Source organism: Grampus griseus, assembly GCF_964374135.1.
Source record: "Grampus griseus genome assembly, chromosome: 13".
NCBI lineage: Eukaryota > Metazoa > Chordata > Mammalia > Artiodactyla > Delphinidae > Grampus > Grampus griseus.
The window spans coordinates 79792409-79806103 of NC_139007.1; the positions used below are offsets into that span (position 1 = coordinate 79792409).

The 13695-nt window shown below is 44.7% G+C and overlaps 1 protein-coding gene across 2 annotated transcripts in view; it reads left to right on the forward strand.

Moving 5' to 3' along the window:
• Positions 1 to 13695, forward strand: part of TULP4 (TUB like protein 4) — a 224321-nt gene that overhangs the window by 142324 nt on the left and 68302 nt on the right. For both annotated transcript variants that reach the window (XM_082669193.1, XM_082669194.1), the window contains exon 3: positions 6960 to 7088. In XM_082669193.1, coding sequence (XP_082525319.1) covers positions 6960 to 7088 — 129 coding nt within the window. The remainder of the gene's footprint in view (positions 1 to 6959; positions 7089 to 13695) is intronic.

The window sequence follows — 13695 nt, forward strand, 5'->3', positions numbered from 1 at the left end:
ACGAAATACTGAAGTGAGGATGCGTACGTGGGTATAAAAATGCATGTGAATTAAAAACATGAAATGCCCAGGAAGTGTTTTTTTCCTCAGAGGAGGGAGGGCTGAGGTGTGGGAGGAGCACACGGGGGCTTCCAATGGTCCTGGTGATATTTTCCTAAGCTGAATGAGGACATTACTTCAGGTGAATTTTTCTTTAAACTGTTATGTCTGCCATAAATATTGTGAAAACTCTTTTTTAAGTTTTTTTAAAAAGGCTATGGAAATATTTGTACCTTCTCTCAGCTCCACTTTTTAAATCTGTGAAATGGGAGGTTAGAATAACGGTAATACCTCCTCCTAAGATATCTGTGAAGATAAAATAAGCTAATGTATGTGAAAATGACTTTCAGACTCTTGATTATTATTATTATTATTACGAAAAGAAAGTGTTCAACTTCCTTGCTACAGAAATAGGTGAAGCTGGAAATACGTTCATTGTGGGAAGATCAGAAAACGTAGAAAAATTCTGATGAAAATCCCTTTACTTCACCACCACTAATGTTTTAGTTTATTTCTCTTTAGTATATGATTTTTGTTTTCTTCTGTCAGAATTAGAGTTTGTTGGTACAGCTGTTTTTGAGAATATTTCTGCATCGCAGAAGTCTGACAGCAGGAGTAAGAAAGAAGACATGAGGCGGCTTCTCCAAGCTCCCCCAGGCGCTCCTTGAGGGCAGGACGTCTGCTCCATCTGTGTGTGTCCCGTGAGCAGCGCCTTGGTGGGGCTGAGGGATGGATGGCCCCGGGCCAGTTTGGTTGCGGAGACCAAGTGCCCTGGACCGGAGCGAGGAGACTGAGGCTCTGGCCTGGAGCCTGACCTACCTCGAGCGTTCTGTGTGACCTCATGCTGGCTGCCCCCATCCTCATCTGTGAGACTGCGTGGTCGTGTCAGCTCTCAGTTGGCTAAAGCCAGTAACCGTTGTCTATACCAAGAGTATTTGTGCGAGAATAAGTGGGAGGTGATAATGGAGAACACATGCTTAGCCCTGGTAAGGTGCTCTGTAACCTCAGGGAACAGTGTTTGTGACTGAACATACTTTCCAGTAAAATTCTGCTTGGGAGATGGCAACTGAGATGGGACAGAGAAGGATGGAAGTGGGAGTCACAGGGAGTATTCACTGCACTGGTTTGAGATATGCACAAATCAGAAAATGGCCAGGAGATGAAGGTACTGACTGTTGGGTTTCCTACAGACTGTACTTTTGGATGAAGCCATTCAAAGCATTTTATATATTGCTTTAGTGGAAGACTCTCACTGCCACCTAGTAGATGAGAAGGCTAGGGACGGTAATTTTGCATTCGTGTCAGGAGACTTGATAGAGCTCTTTTTTTCCTAACTCAGTCCTGCCTGATAATATAAACTCTCCCCAAAAAGAAGATGTATTATTTTCCAACAAGAAGGTTTGGAAAACATCAGGAAGGAGTGTGTAGCTGTGAGTTTCCTGAGAAGCGTCTTGGGGAGCCAGGACTGCGGAAGTCACCTCCAGACAAATTCAGATTCAGGTTTAGAACCACGTAGCAGCACCCTGGTCCCTGGCCTAGGGCTTAGAAAACCATAGATCCGTGTTTTCTGAATTCCCTTATTGTCCCTGAACCATTTCCTTCATGGAGTTCTTATCAGCATATTGAATTGAATGAAGACTGGATCTGTGAACATGTAAATGAGAGAAATAGATTATGTGGAAATAAAAGCAAAAATTTCCCTCAAACAGAGTGTTTCAAAAGGCTTAGAAAGAGAAACTCTTGCAACTCACTAATAAAAAAGACAACCCAATTAAAAAGGGGCACAGGATCTGAATAGACATTTCTTCAAAAAAGGTAAACAGATGCCCAGTAAGCACTTGCAAAGATGCTCAAAACCATTAGCCATCAGGGAAATGCAAATCAAAACCACTTCACACCCACTAGGATGGCTATAATCAAAAAGACATAGTAGCAAGTGTTGGAGAGAATGTGAAGAAACTGGAACCTCATACATTGTTGCTGGGAATGTAAATTGGAGCAGCCACTTTGGAAGACAGTCTGGCAGTTCCTCAAGAAGTTAAATGTAGAATTATCGTTTGACTCAGCAACTCCACTCCTAGGCATATACCCAAGAAAATAAAAACTGATACACAAATGTTCATAGCAGTATTATTCATAATAGCCAAAAGGTGGAAACAACCCAGATAATTATCAACTGAATGGATAAACAAAATGGTATATCCATACAGTGGAATATTATTTGACCATATAAAGGAAGTAAATACGGGCACATGCTCCAACATGGATAAACCTTGAAAACATTATGCTGAGTGAAAGAAGCCAGGCACCAAAGGCCACACATGGTATGATTGCATTTATATGCAGTGTCCAAAATAGGCAAATATGAACAGACGAAAGATCAGTGATTGTCTCGGGCTGAAGGGAGTACTGGAGGCTGATGAAGATGTTCTAGAATTTACTGTGATGATTGCACAGCTCTATAAATGATACAAAAACCATTGAGTTTTACTTTTTAAATGGGTTGTATGGTATGTCAGTTTTGTCTCAGTACAACTGTTGATGCCCCCCGCCCCGCCCCAAATCTCACTTGGACTAGTTTTAACATCTTAGTGTTGAAAGAGAACAGTATAAAATTCTAAAGAAATACGGTTAATCGTCCTTCAGGAATATTTTAATTTAGAAAGATTTGTGGAGTGCTGCTGTGTGCCTGCCGTCATGCCGGGCCTCAGGAGTACAGATGCAAAGAAACTGTCAGGCTGGCGAGACCCAGAGACGGTGTGCGGGGCGTGAATGCATGCACCAGAACTGGGCAGGGGCACGTTGCTGTGTGCCTGCTGCTGCCCTAAGGTCCTTTCTCATCGTAGTTTTCACAATAGCTCTAGAAGGATTGCTGCTGTTACCCCTGTTGCAGATGAGGAAAAGGGACCCAAGCGGGTCAACAGGGTGCCCGAGGCCATGCAGCTGGTGAGCGGTGCGGCCGGGGCTGAGCTCTGGACCTCACGGGACCGTCACGCTGGTGGGCATGAAGCCGTTGTCCACATTGAATTTCTTCCAGCCTCTGTTTCAGGGTGCTTTTGGTTCTTTGTTAAAAAACAGCTAAATGTATCTAAAATTCAGTTGGCACTCATTTTGTTTTTCTTGTACAAGTGAAGTTAGTGCTGTTTCGCTTAATAAATTACAGAGTAAGAACTGAGTGGTAATAATCACTTACAGGGATTTATAACTTGAGCTATTTGTAGTTAACGTATGTCCGAATTACATTCTTTTAGGGTTAAGGGAAATATTTCTGAACATTGGTGATACTGGTTGTTCACTGCGGTGGTTTCCTGTGTATATCTGTAAAGTAGAAATGATATCTGCCAGCAGCATTTGAAGGGCTCCTGCCTCAAACGATGAACGTTCTTGGATGAACTGGTGCCTTGGATTGACTGGCACTAGAGTTTTGTTCTGCCTAAAAATAGTTCTAGAAGTAGGAGGTGAAGTGACTTATTGAGGGCATTAGAGTACAGCCCAAATAGGCCTTCAGCAGACCTGCACTGTATTTTTAGTGTAGATTTCTCTGCCGTTAATTGTACTCAATAAGTATTGATTGATAAGAATAGCTGTAAAATGATGGAAACCTTACATTGGAGAGGGTGACAGGCTAGCATTTTGGGGGACTAATCAAAGACCTGGGTCAGAGCTTGGCTTAGCCTCTGTCTGTAGAGGAACACGTACTCCAGCTAACATGTTAAATGCTGAAGTTCTTTTGTGCCCAAAGCAAGCAGGAGCCCCGTTTTCCTTTAAAAGGGAAGGAAGCTCTGCCTTAGAATGCCTGGGCAGCTGCCTAGCACCCTGCCACGTCATCTGGGCCACTGAGAACCCAGCTGGCCCCTGCTTGGTAATTCCTCAGCACTCTGGTATGTCCTGACATTGCCAAGCAGACTGGAGGGATTCGCAGAACAGGAAATAAGCGGCCGGGAGATAAGACGGGCAGCTCCGAATCGCAGACGAGAGCGGAAATGAGAAAACTAATCCAGGGAAACAACATCGCAGTTTAACTTTATTTTTAAACCAAGGATCACTGGAAAGATTTCTCCCTCTAATTTAGGGGAGCAACCCACCTATATTCAGTTATACCAGTTATACTCACAGCAAAGAAGTGTGTGTATGGGGACTGCACTTCTGTTTACTGCTGCATCTCAACTGATCAGGAATTACGAAAAGATGACATTGAGACTGTGAACTCTTTGTTTCTCCAACAACTACTACTGTGTTGTCATAAGACCAAGACATTTTTAACATTAGAAATAACTTTAAAACATTTTTTTGCCTCTGCTCTTTTGTGTTTGTGTCATGCTGCGACTTGCAGGCTGTCTTCATGAAGAAGAGAGGTTTTGTTACTGATAATAACTAAATACGCAAGCATGTGTGGCGATGGTTGTTAAAGGAAAAAGGCAAAAGTATAGAAAATGTGACTAACTGTTCTCTGAAATGTGATGCCTTGTCATCAAATATTATAAGGAAGGTCATAGTAGATGAATGTTCGCTGTATTTAACTTCGGAAATAAGTTCTTATTTGTCATATTCCGCCCTCTTGTAGCCACCCCGAAGTGCATTAGTGATTGTGGGCTTAGGTGATGCAGGTGTCTTGAGGGACCATATTGCAGCACATTGTGGGCGGCACTGCTCAGGCCGATTGTTGTTGGGTCCGAAAGTTTATGAAGTTGGTTTTTATTGGCTACTTGGAAATTCTAAATTTTATGATACATTCAGTGCGGTGCGTTTAAAGACTTTAATTGTGTTGGTTTTACTATTTTTAAAAATTAGATCAGTAATTTAAATACAGAATTTTTAAAGCTAGACTTTAAAAACATGAATCTGGATTTGTTGCCCTCCCGTCCGCCTGTTTTGAGGCCCCTCCTGTGTATGTTCACAGCTCTGTACTTGCATACAGAGCAGGGTGTTATGTCTGGTTAGTGAACTGAACTCCGCAGGGACAGAGATTTCCTAACTTGCTATCCTCACAGCCTAATGGTTTGTAATAGGCAGTCTGTCAGTATTGGCTCTTGTTAAAATGCCTTTGGGAGTCGAAAGTAACCTACTTGAAGTAGTTTTCAAAGCGTAACTGAATGAGAATCGTAACTTACGTGTGGCTGTTTGGCATGATATGCTCAGCATTCCTGTGTGTCAGTGTTCAGAGGTGAGCATGCCTCTGCCCTTTTCCTCCGGTGGCCCAGCTCAGGGGGAGGAGGGTGCACGTAAACCTGTGGTTATAGCAGGTGGTGTGAGCGCGGCACCTGCAGAGCAGTGACCAGAGAGGGACAGGCAGTCGCAGTGGAGGGACAAAAACTAGATGGGGCTGCCGGCAGCTGGCAGTGTCCGCATCCACGGAACTTGCATCCGTTTTGCAGACGGGCCATTGACTAGCTTAGATTTGGCCGACAAGTGCCAGGTCTCAAAAGATTGCAGCCTTTCAGCTCTTGATGCACAGTTTTAAAAAAGAGCTACAGTATCCTTACATTTTAAGTGGGTAGTAATTTCCTCTTGGACAATTTGAGGATTTTAGTATGCATCTTGCAACAAATGCTGATACCACCAAGTGTGGTGGATCAAGGCTGGGGGGCCTCTCCTGGCTCCCTGGTGCCCATGGTACCACTTTGAGAAGGGGCAGGGCTTCTGTGTCGGTCTGTGGTTTGGATGCAGATGGACGTGAGGAGGGAACTGTGCTTTTGGAGGCCTGTGATGGTCAGTCCTTGCTCTCAGCCGCTCGCAGTCAGTGGTTCAGAACATAAGTGGAACTTGGGGACCCTATGCACCGGTGCCACGTATTCACGAGGGTTGTTAGCTTATCAGGCACAGAGTCCTGGGAGGAGACGGGATTCGCATCTTGTGAGCAGCAGGGGTGCTCTTGCTGGTTAGTAACAGTCCTCATTTGACCGACATACATCCGTATGTGTCCACGTACCCATGGCTGTTCTGGCTTCCAGCTGGACTTTGCGCTTGCCGAGGGCAGGCCCTGTCTTCTCTACCTCCGTGTTGGTCACGCGGCAGCGCGCAGCATGGATCTGATGAGTACGAGCTGAACGAAGGAAACGATCACGGTCACCAGCGCGGGCGGGCCAGGTGACCTCCAGAAGCATTCCCCGTGGGGAGCCCGGCTCTGGTTTTGTGCCTCCTGGGACCACTTCATAGCCCTGTGCCCTTACGGGTTTTACTGGGCTCTGTGAGGGCTGATCCCACAGACCACCTACCTGCGGCCACCTTTTACATGAACGAGTGATAGTTGAGAAAGATGAAAATGATTGTCCACGTTCAGGATTTTTCAAATTTAAAAATTAAGTTCTCATACTCATCCGTTTTGAAGCTTATAGTTTCCTCGTATTTCCTCTGTGATAAATCCTGAACAGCTTAGATATTTCAACTGTGTATTTTTTCCAAATTGGCATGCTTAGATGCTGAACTACGTGGAAATAATGTAGCCTGGCAAAGGTACAGAAAATTTCACTTTGGGAGAAAATGAGATTACATAGGCCGCACCCTTTCTTCCATCTGTACCAAGCAAATAGTGCCCTGCCTCAGGTGCACACAGGAGGTTTCGAGGAAATCGTTCCCGCACCGCCCAGGGCCCTCAGGCGAGCGAGCCTGGCACTGTGGAGGCAGGGCCGGGTACGGGTGGGCTCTGGGCCGGCTCTGCGGTCACGGCGACGGGCGCTGCGGCGCTGTGGTTCGTGGTTTGCTCAGGTGCCTGCTGTTTGTCAGGAGGCCACGTCACGTGGGCCTGGTCCCCTGAGGCGCTGCTGTGTGTCCTCTCTGCTGGACTCCCCACCCCCCATCCTCCCCGAGTCCTTGCCTTTGTCCGTGCGTTCTAGTTAGTTCTGGGTCTGATAACGTCGTAGACGTGATTGCGGCCCACGGGCTCCTTCCCTGCAGTAAGTGTCTTTTTGGTCGTTTCCTAGGTCGTGTTGGTGAGGTGGAACGAGCCGTACCAGAAGCTGGCCACGTGCGACGCAGACGGCGGGATATTCGTGTGGATCCAGTACGAAGGGCGGTGGTCTGTGGAGCTGGTCAACGACCGAGGGGCCCAGGTGAGCGGGCAGGACGCTCCTCCAGGGAAGGGCGGAGGGCAGATGAATGAAACCAGCATCCTGCTTCTCGTGCTGCCCGTTGAGTACATCACTAGAGCGAGAGAAGGATCGTCCTTCCTTCTCTTCCACTCTGCGGCTGTTGTGAGAACGCTCCAGGCCTTAAGCTTTAATTAAACCTGTGAAGTCGTTTTTCACCACTCAGGGTTGTGATTACCTGTTAAATTCCGATTTAGCGAAGCACTCCTGGCGTAGCGCTTCTTTGCTGCCCCGTGGAAGGTATTTTCCCGTGTTGTCATCCTCCTAGTTCTCTCACGGGGAGCTCCACATGACTGTTCTCACAGCCAATCCCCAAGCCGAGTTTTTCACAGTCCCTTCGGTCAGGTTTCAATTAGCGGGGCCACCTGTTGTCGTCACTCAGCTCTCCCTTTCTGGTACCAATTTGTCGCTGCTCTGAGGAAAACAGTTGCTCCAGGGACGCCCTGCCGAGCTGTGCTATTTTAAAAACCACTTCGTGGGTTCTCGTGGCTGATGGTATGGCCCTGGCTCTCCCTCCCCGCGAGGACGGCTGCGTGGAGCTCCTGTCTCGTGTGTTTAAGGACACGGGTCCCGTGCCAAGGATTTGACAGGCCCGAGTGCTGGGGGAACCTTCATTGACAAGGGGTTTCTTAGTCTGTTTGGCTCCGGGGTGGTTCCCCTGTGACTGCCTTTCTATACATTCCTAAGGAAATGAATTCTCACCCTCTCTCTTCCCATCTGTTGCTTAAATAAGCTACGAGCTCTCCAACTTCGAAAGATGCAGATGGGTGAGGTGACATAAAATTGCAGGGAATGAAGCTCTTACTGGCAGTTACTGCCAGGCTGAGGAGCTTTGTAAGATGTCATCACAGGAGGCAGAGCTACCTCTGGGTGCAAACAGAGCATACTTCTTTGTGTGAGTTTATTTATTTGGTAGGGTCGGTGTCATAATTTTGACTGACTCTGGTAAGGCCTTACCGGTTTCCTGTATTCCGCCGTGAGTGGAAAAAGGAAGAGGTGGTGCCTACGCTGTGACTACTAACTAACCTTGAAATTGAGCCACAGATGTGGAAACCTCCATGCCCGTAAGAAGTTCACGTCACCTAGAAGGTGGACACTGTGGTCCAGAGCATGAGCTCTGGAGTCAGCGTCTCGGTCCGTCACGCTTCAGTAGGAGATACTTTACTTCTGTGCCTCAGTTTCCTCCTCTGTACACAGGGAGTTTAATGGTGCCTGCCTCCACGGATCACTTGGGAGGATTACAGAAGATTCCATGTGGAAGGGAGTTCCCTGGTAGCCCAGTGGTTAGGATTCCAGGCTTTTGCTACCGTGGCTCGGGTTCAGCCCCTGGTCAGGGAGCTGAGATCCTGCAAGTTGCGTGGCACAGCCCCCCCCCCAAAAAACAGGTTAAATGTGGAGAACGCTGTGCCACTGTCTGCACATGATGGTCGTCCCCACAAGTTGCGACGGTGCCTGAAGCACTCACGAGGTGCCAGCACCCATAGCCGCAGACCACGGGGCGCACCTGCCCTTAGGTCGTCGCCGTAGCGTCATCACCAAAGACCAGCTTCAGGCCTTGAGGCAGCAACTCTTCTGCACTTGCCCACGAGGGTCTTTGAAGTGCCGCTGTTCTCCCATCCACCAGAGTGAAGCCTTTCCCTAGAAAGGCCCAGTGGTCACGTGAGACATGTCTTCAGACCTTGGCCGGCAAGAGGTCTTACAGAGTGTTACTCCTACAGAACGGCACTCAGTGCTGGCCTTTTCCAGGTGTCATCCCTCACCTCCACAGGAACCCTGTTGGGAAGATGTTGTTACTCTCAGTTAATGGAAGAAAAAACCCAGCTCAGGGAGGTTGAGTAACTCACCCAGGGAAGTTAGTTCATGGTTTGTAAAGCCAGAATTTGAACCCAGGTTTGAGTCCGAAACTCTGTCTTGTTCCCAGACAATAAACTGTTTTCTCTTTAGCAGAGGTGCATATACTCATAGTACATCCAGAGAGCTCAGGCTTCACTGCCATTGGCGAGTCCGGCCCCCCCAGCCTGGTGGTGCTGCCACACTGTCTCCTGCTGACGGCAGCTTCTCTGAGGAGGGAGACATCTGTCATCTCCACGTCAGAGCCGTGTGGCCTCGGCCACCGCCATATACCCTCAGCCTTTCTTTTCATTGAGAGTTTGGCGAAAAAAAAAAGCGTGTTAGAAACAAGAACGGATGAATTCAGACCTGGAAGTGAATGAGCTTACATGGACCATAGAACATCTGGAAGCACCTAGAATCTCCCAAAAGCCTGTTCCTTTCAGGTTCGACCAGAGTAATCACTGTATCTAGTGATCTGATCCAGATCTTCATATAGCTTTGCTGTTTGCCACTCTGATTCTACAGACCTCAGAATCCATTGAGCAATTGTTATCGTTAAGCACTTGCACTTGGGGGAGATTTGGCCGCTTTTAATTGTGTTGGAGTCGCGTCCTGTATGAGAAGCATCATGCACCGGTGAGGATGGCTCACTGGTGGAGGGAGTGGAGGGTCCGCGCGCCGGGAGCGGTGTCTGGGGGCAGGAGGGACAGTTCTGTGCCTGGAGGAGGAGCGTCCTTGAAGTGATACTCTTTAGAAGAGGTGACAGGTGATCTTTGTTATATAGCAGGCCTTTCATTGTCGTGAAGTAATCAGACATTTGGCAGAAGCCAAGTGAAGCTTTGACACTCTTTTTTTCAGGAAATGATTATGAGTCCTTTATTTCCAAAATGAGTCTGGAACAGTGCCTGCATTATTTCACAGCATTGGTCACAGGCCGGCTGTGCCAGGCCCAGGCCTCGGACCGTCAGAGGAAAGGCTGTCTTGGGCGGCGGGCCGTCCAGGCTGCTCCTCAGCTTTGGTCAGTCATGTCGAGAGAGCCCTGAACGTGGGCCAGGAGTGCCACGGCCCCCCGCATCGGCTAGGCCACAGCAGAGGGCTTTCTGCTTATTTCCTTAACACACTAGGGACTCAGTTCCCCTGGTTTTGTTTTTCCAATTTTGGTATAGTCTTATCACTCTATGCCAACCTAATTTAATAAATGCAATTAGATCATGTAAACATCCTCTGTTAGCATTTTTTGTGACTGTAAGATGGGTGGTGCCTTGGAGAAGCATCTTGTCACTGGCTATACGTTTTCTTACTCTAGTGAGATGTTTTTCCTTTAGCACAAAGATAAATGAGTTAAAACCCATGTAAATAAGTAACATTATCTTTGCAAAATGAAATGACTTTTACAGTTTATTGCAGAATTAATGTGTTGTCTGTAAAAAAAAAAAAAACTTTTCAGTTCTTAAGAAAAACTAGATAACGTAACTGGTTGAAACATAAGGTCAGAGAAACCAAGATTCTGAGTTGAAAAACAAACAGCTTTTTCCAGTACCTTCAGACCAGCTGTCGAGGAGCTGTCTCACACCCCCATGCCATTGTCATGAGGGGGACGTGCTGACCACTGATAACCTATAACCCCTGCTGGGAAAACAGCAAGAAGTTCATGTCCTTTTGGTGTTTGTTCATTTGTTTTATTACTACCTGAAGTGTGAAAAGTCCAGTAACTGTTACAAATTTCAATGAAGGTGAACATTTCCAAGTATAAGCAACAGTGAAGATGATAGATAATCCATTTTTTTAAGTTAGAAAATACTTAAAAGGTAATACAAACTGAAAAAGTAAATTAAGGCGATAGAAACAGGACCAAGTATAACAATAATTAGAATAAATGTAAATGGACTGACTTCACGGATCAAGATGATGCTTGACAGATTACGTTTTTAAAAACATAGCTATATGCTATTAGGAGCCACACCTAAAACTTAAGGACATATACAAGTTTAAAGTAAAAAGGTGGAAAAGATGTATTGAGCAAATATCCAGGAAAAAGGAAAGCTGGAGTAGCAACTGTTACTTTCGGATGAAATAGACTTAAAGATAGAAAGTAATGTTTCGTTTATAGAGTGCTACCACATAACGATAAAAGCTGCAGTTTACCAAGATGATATTTTAAATATGTGTGCACTTATTAATAGTAGCGTCAAGATATGTGAAGGAAATTGACAGAACTGAAAGTAAAAACTGATAAATTCATTGATATACTGAGAAGTTTCAACAACAAAAAAAATCAGCAAAGATATAGAAGATAGGAGCAACACAGTTAACAAGCTTGACCTAATGGACACTTGTAGTTACTGAATCCACCGAGTAGAGAACATACATTTTTCTCAGACACACACAGAATGTTTACAAAAATTAATCATGTTCTGAGGTTTCGCAGACTTTTTCTGTGAAGGGGCAAGTTAGTACATATTTTAGGCTTTGTGGACGAGGAGTCAGAATTGAGGATATTACGTAAGTACTAACAAGAAAGAAAAGAAAACCAGAAAACGTTTTGTTGATAAAGTTAAAAAGTTTATTTATGGATGCTAAAATTTGAATTTTATATAATTTCACATACAACAAAGTATCATTCCTCTCGAAATTTTTTCCTAACCATTTAAAACCATAGTTTGTGGACTGTACAAAAATAGGTGGCAAATAGATTTGGCCCACTGGCCATAGTTTGCCAGCCTGTTTCAGGGCATTCATAAAACCTAAACAGATTTCCATCGGTAGCTCTCAGGATTATGGACCATGATTTCTGAATGGGTTAGAAGTTAATAACAAAAACATAAATTTAAGAAATTGGTGGGAATTCCCTGGCGGTCCAGTGGTTAGGACTCGGCCCTTTCACTGCCGGGGCCCAGGTTCAGTCCCTGGTCAGGGTACTAAGATCCCAGAAGCCATGCAGCGTGGCCAGAAAAAAAGAAAAGAAAGGAAATTGCTGACCAAATACCTGGACACTTGGTCATTTTTAAACGCATTGTTAACTAGTTCACGGCCATTTATAAAAGCTTAGATCTGAATGGTAACGGACTGTCCACATATCAAAACTTGTGAGGTAGGATTAAAGTGGTGATATAAGAAAATAGATATCCTAGGGTCTTCCCTAGTGGCGCAGTGGTTAAGAATCCGCCTGCCAGTGCAGGGGACAAGGGTTAGAACCCTGCTCCGGGAAGATCACACATGCCGCAGAGCAACTAAGCCCGTGCACCACAACTGCTGAGCCTGAGCTCTAGAGCCCGCGAGCCACAACTACTGAGTCCACACGCCACAACTACTGAAGCCCACACGCCTAGAGCCCGTGCTCTGCAACAAGAGAAGCCACCACAATGAGAAGCTCATGCACCGCAACGAAGAGTAGCCCCTGCTCGCCGCAACTAGAGAAAGCCTGCGCGCAGCAACAAAGACCCCACACAGCCGAAGTTAAATAAATAAATAAATAAACTAATTTTTTTAAAAAAGAGAATATATATCCTTAATTTATGTATATTAGAAAGGAATAAAACTCTGATCAAATGAACAGAGTAAACCCAGTAAAAGGAGAAAGAAAATATAATTTAAATAAAAGTAGAAATTAATGCATAGCGAAAAAATCATACAATAGAGGAGATCAACAAATTCAAAAATTTGTTCTTTGGAAAAAAATTAATGAAGTAGACAAACTGCTGGCAAGCCTTGAGTAAGAGAAGAAAGATGAAACCTAAAATAATTTTATGAATGAAAAGTTGAGCATAACTGTAGATAAGGTAGAGATTACAAGGTAGTCAAAGGTAAATAAAAGATGCCTAGGTAATTCAGTGGGGGAAGAACCATCTTTTTTTTTTAATTGAGGTATAATTGACATATAACATACTGGTTTCAGGTGTACAACAGAATTTGTATCTACTGGGAAATGATCGCCACGATAAGTCTATTTGACATCCAAGGAATAGTCTTTTTGACAAATGGTGCAGAAGCAACTGAACATCTGCATTTAAAAAGTAGAACCTTGATTCTTACCATACACCCTGTGCAAAAATTAAATGAATCATAGACATTAATGTAAAAGCTGTACACTTCTTCTGGAAAGTTTGCGTTTGCCACCTTGGGTTAGGTAAAGATTTCTTGGATTGGATACAAAAAGCATGAAACGTAAGAGAAAGAACTTGATATTGGACTTCATCAAAATTTAAAACTTACTTTTTGAAAGATATCCTTAAGAAAATGAAAAGGCAAGTTACAGAATGGGAGAAATTATTTGCAGCACATATTCAGATAAAGGATAGTATCTAGAATTTTTACAACACAATAAGAAGGTCGAAAACTTCTATATATCTGTATACATATGTGTATGTGTGTGTGTATTTACGTATATAATGAATAGGTGAACGTGAATGGATATACAAATAGATATATATGGCAAGGGATGTGAATAGAAAGGTTCCAAAAGAGGATGTGCATATGATCAATAAGCACATGAAATGATGCTCAGCATATTAGTCATTGGGGAAATGCAAATTAAAAGCACAGTGTCCTACCACTACACACCTACTAGAAGAGCTAAAATAAAAAAGACTGGCAACACCGAGTGCTGGTGAGGTGTGGACCTACTCACATATATTGCTGATGGGAATGTGAAATGGTTTAGCCACTTTGGAAAAGCTTGGTAATTTCTTATGCATTTAAACATACACTTACCGTATGACCCAGCAGTTAATTCCATTCC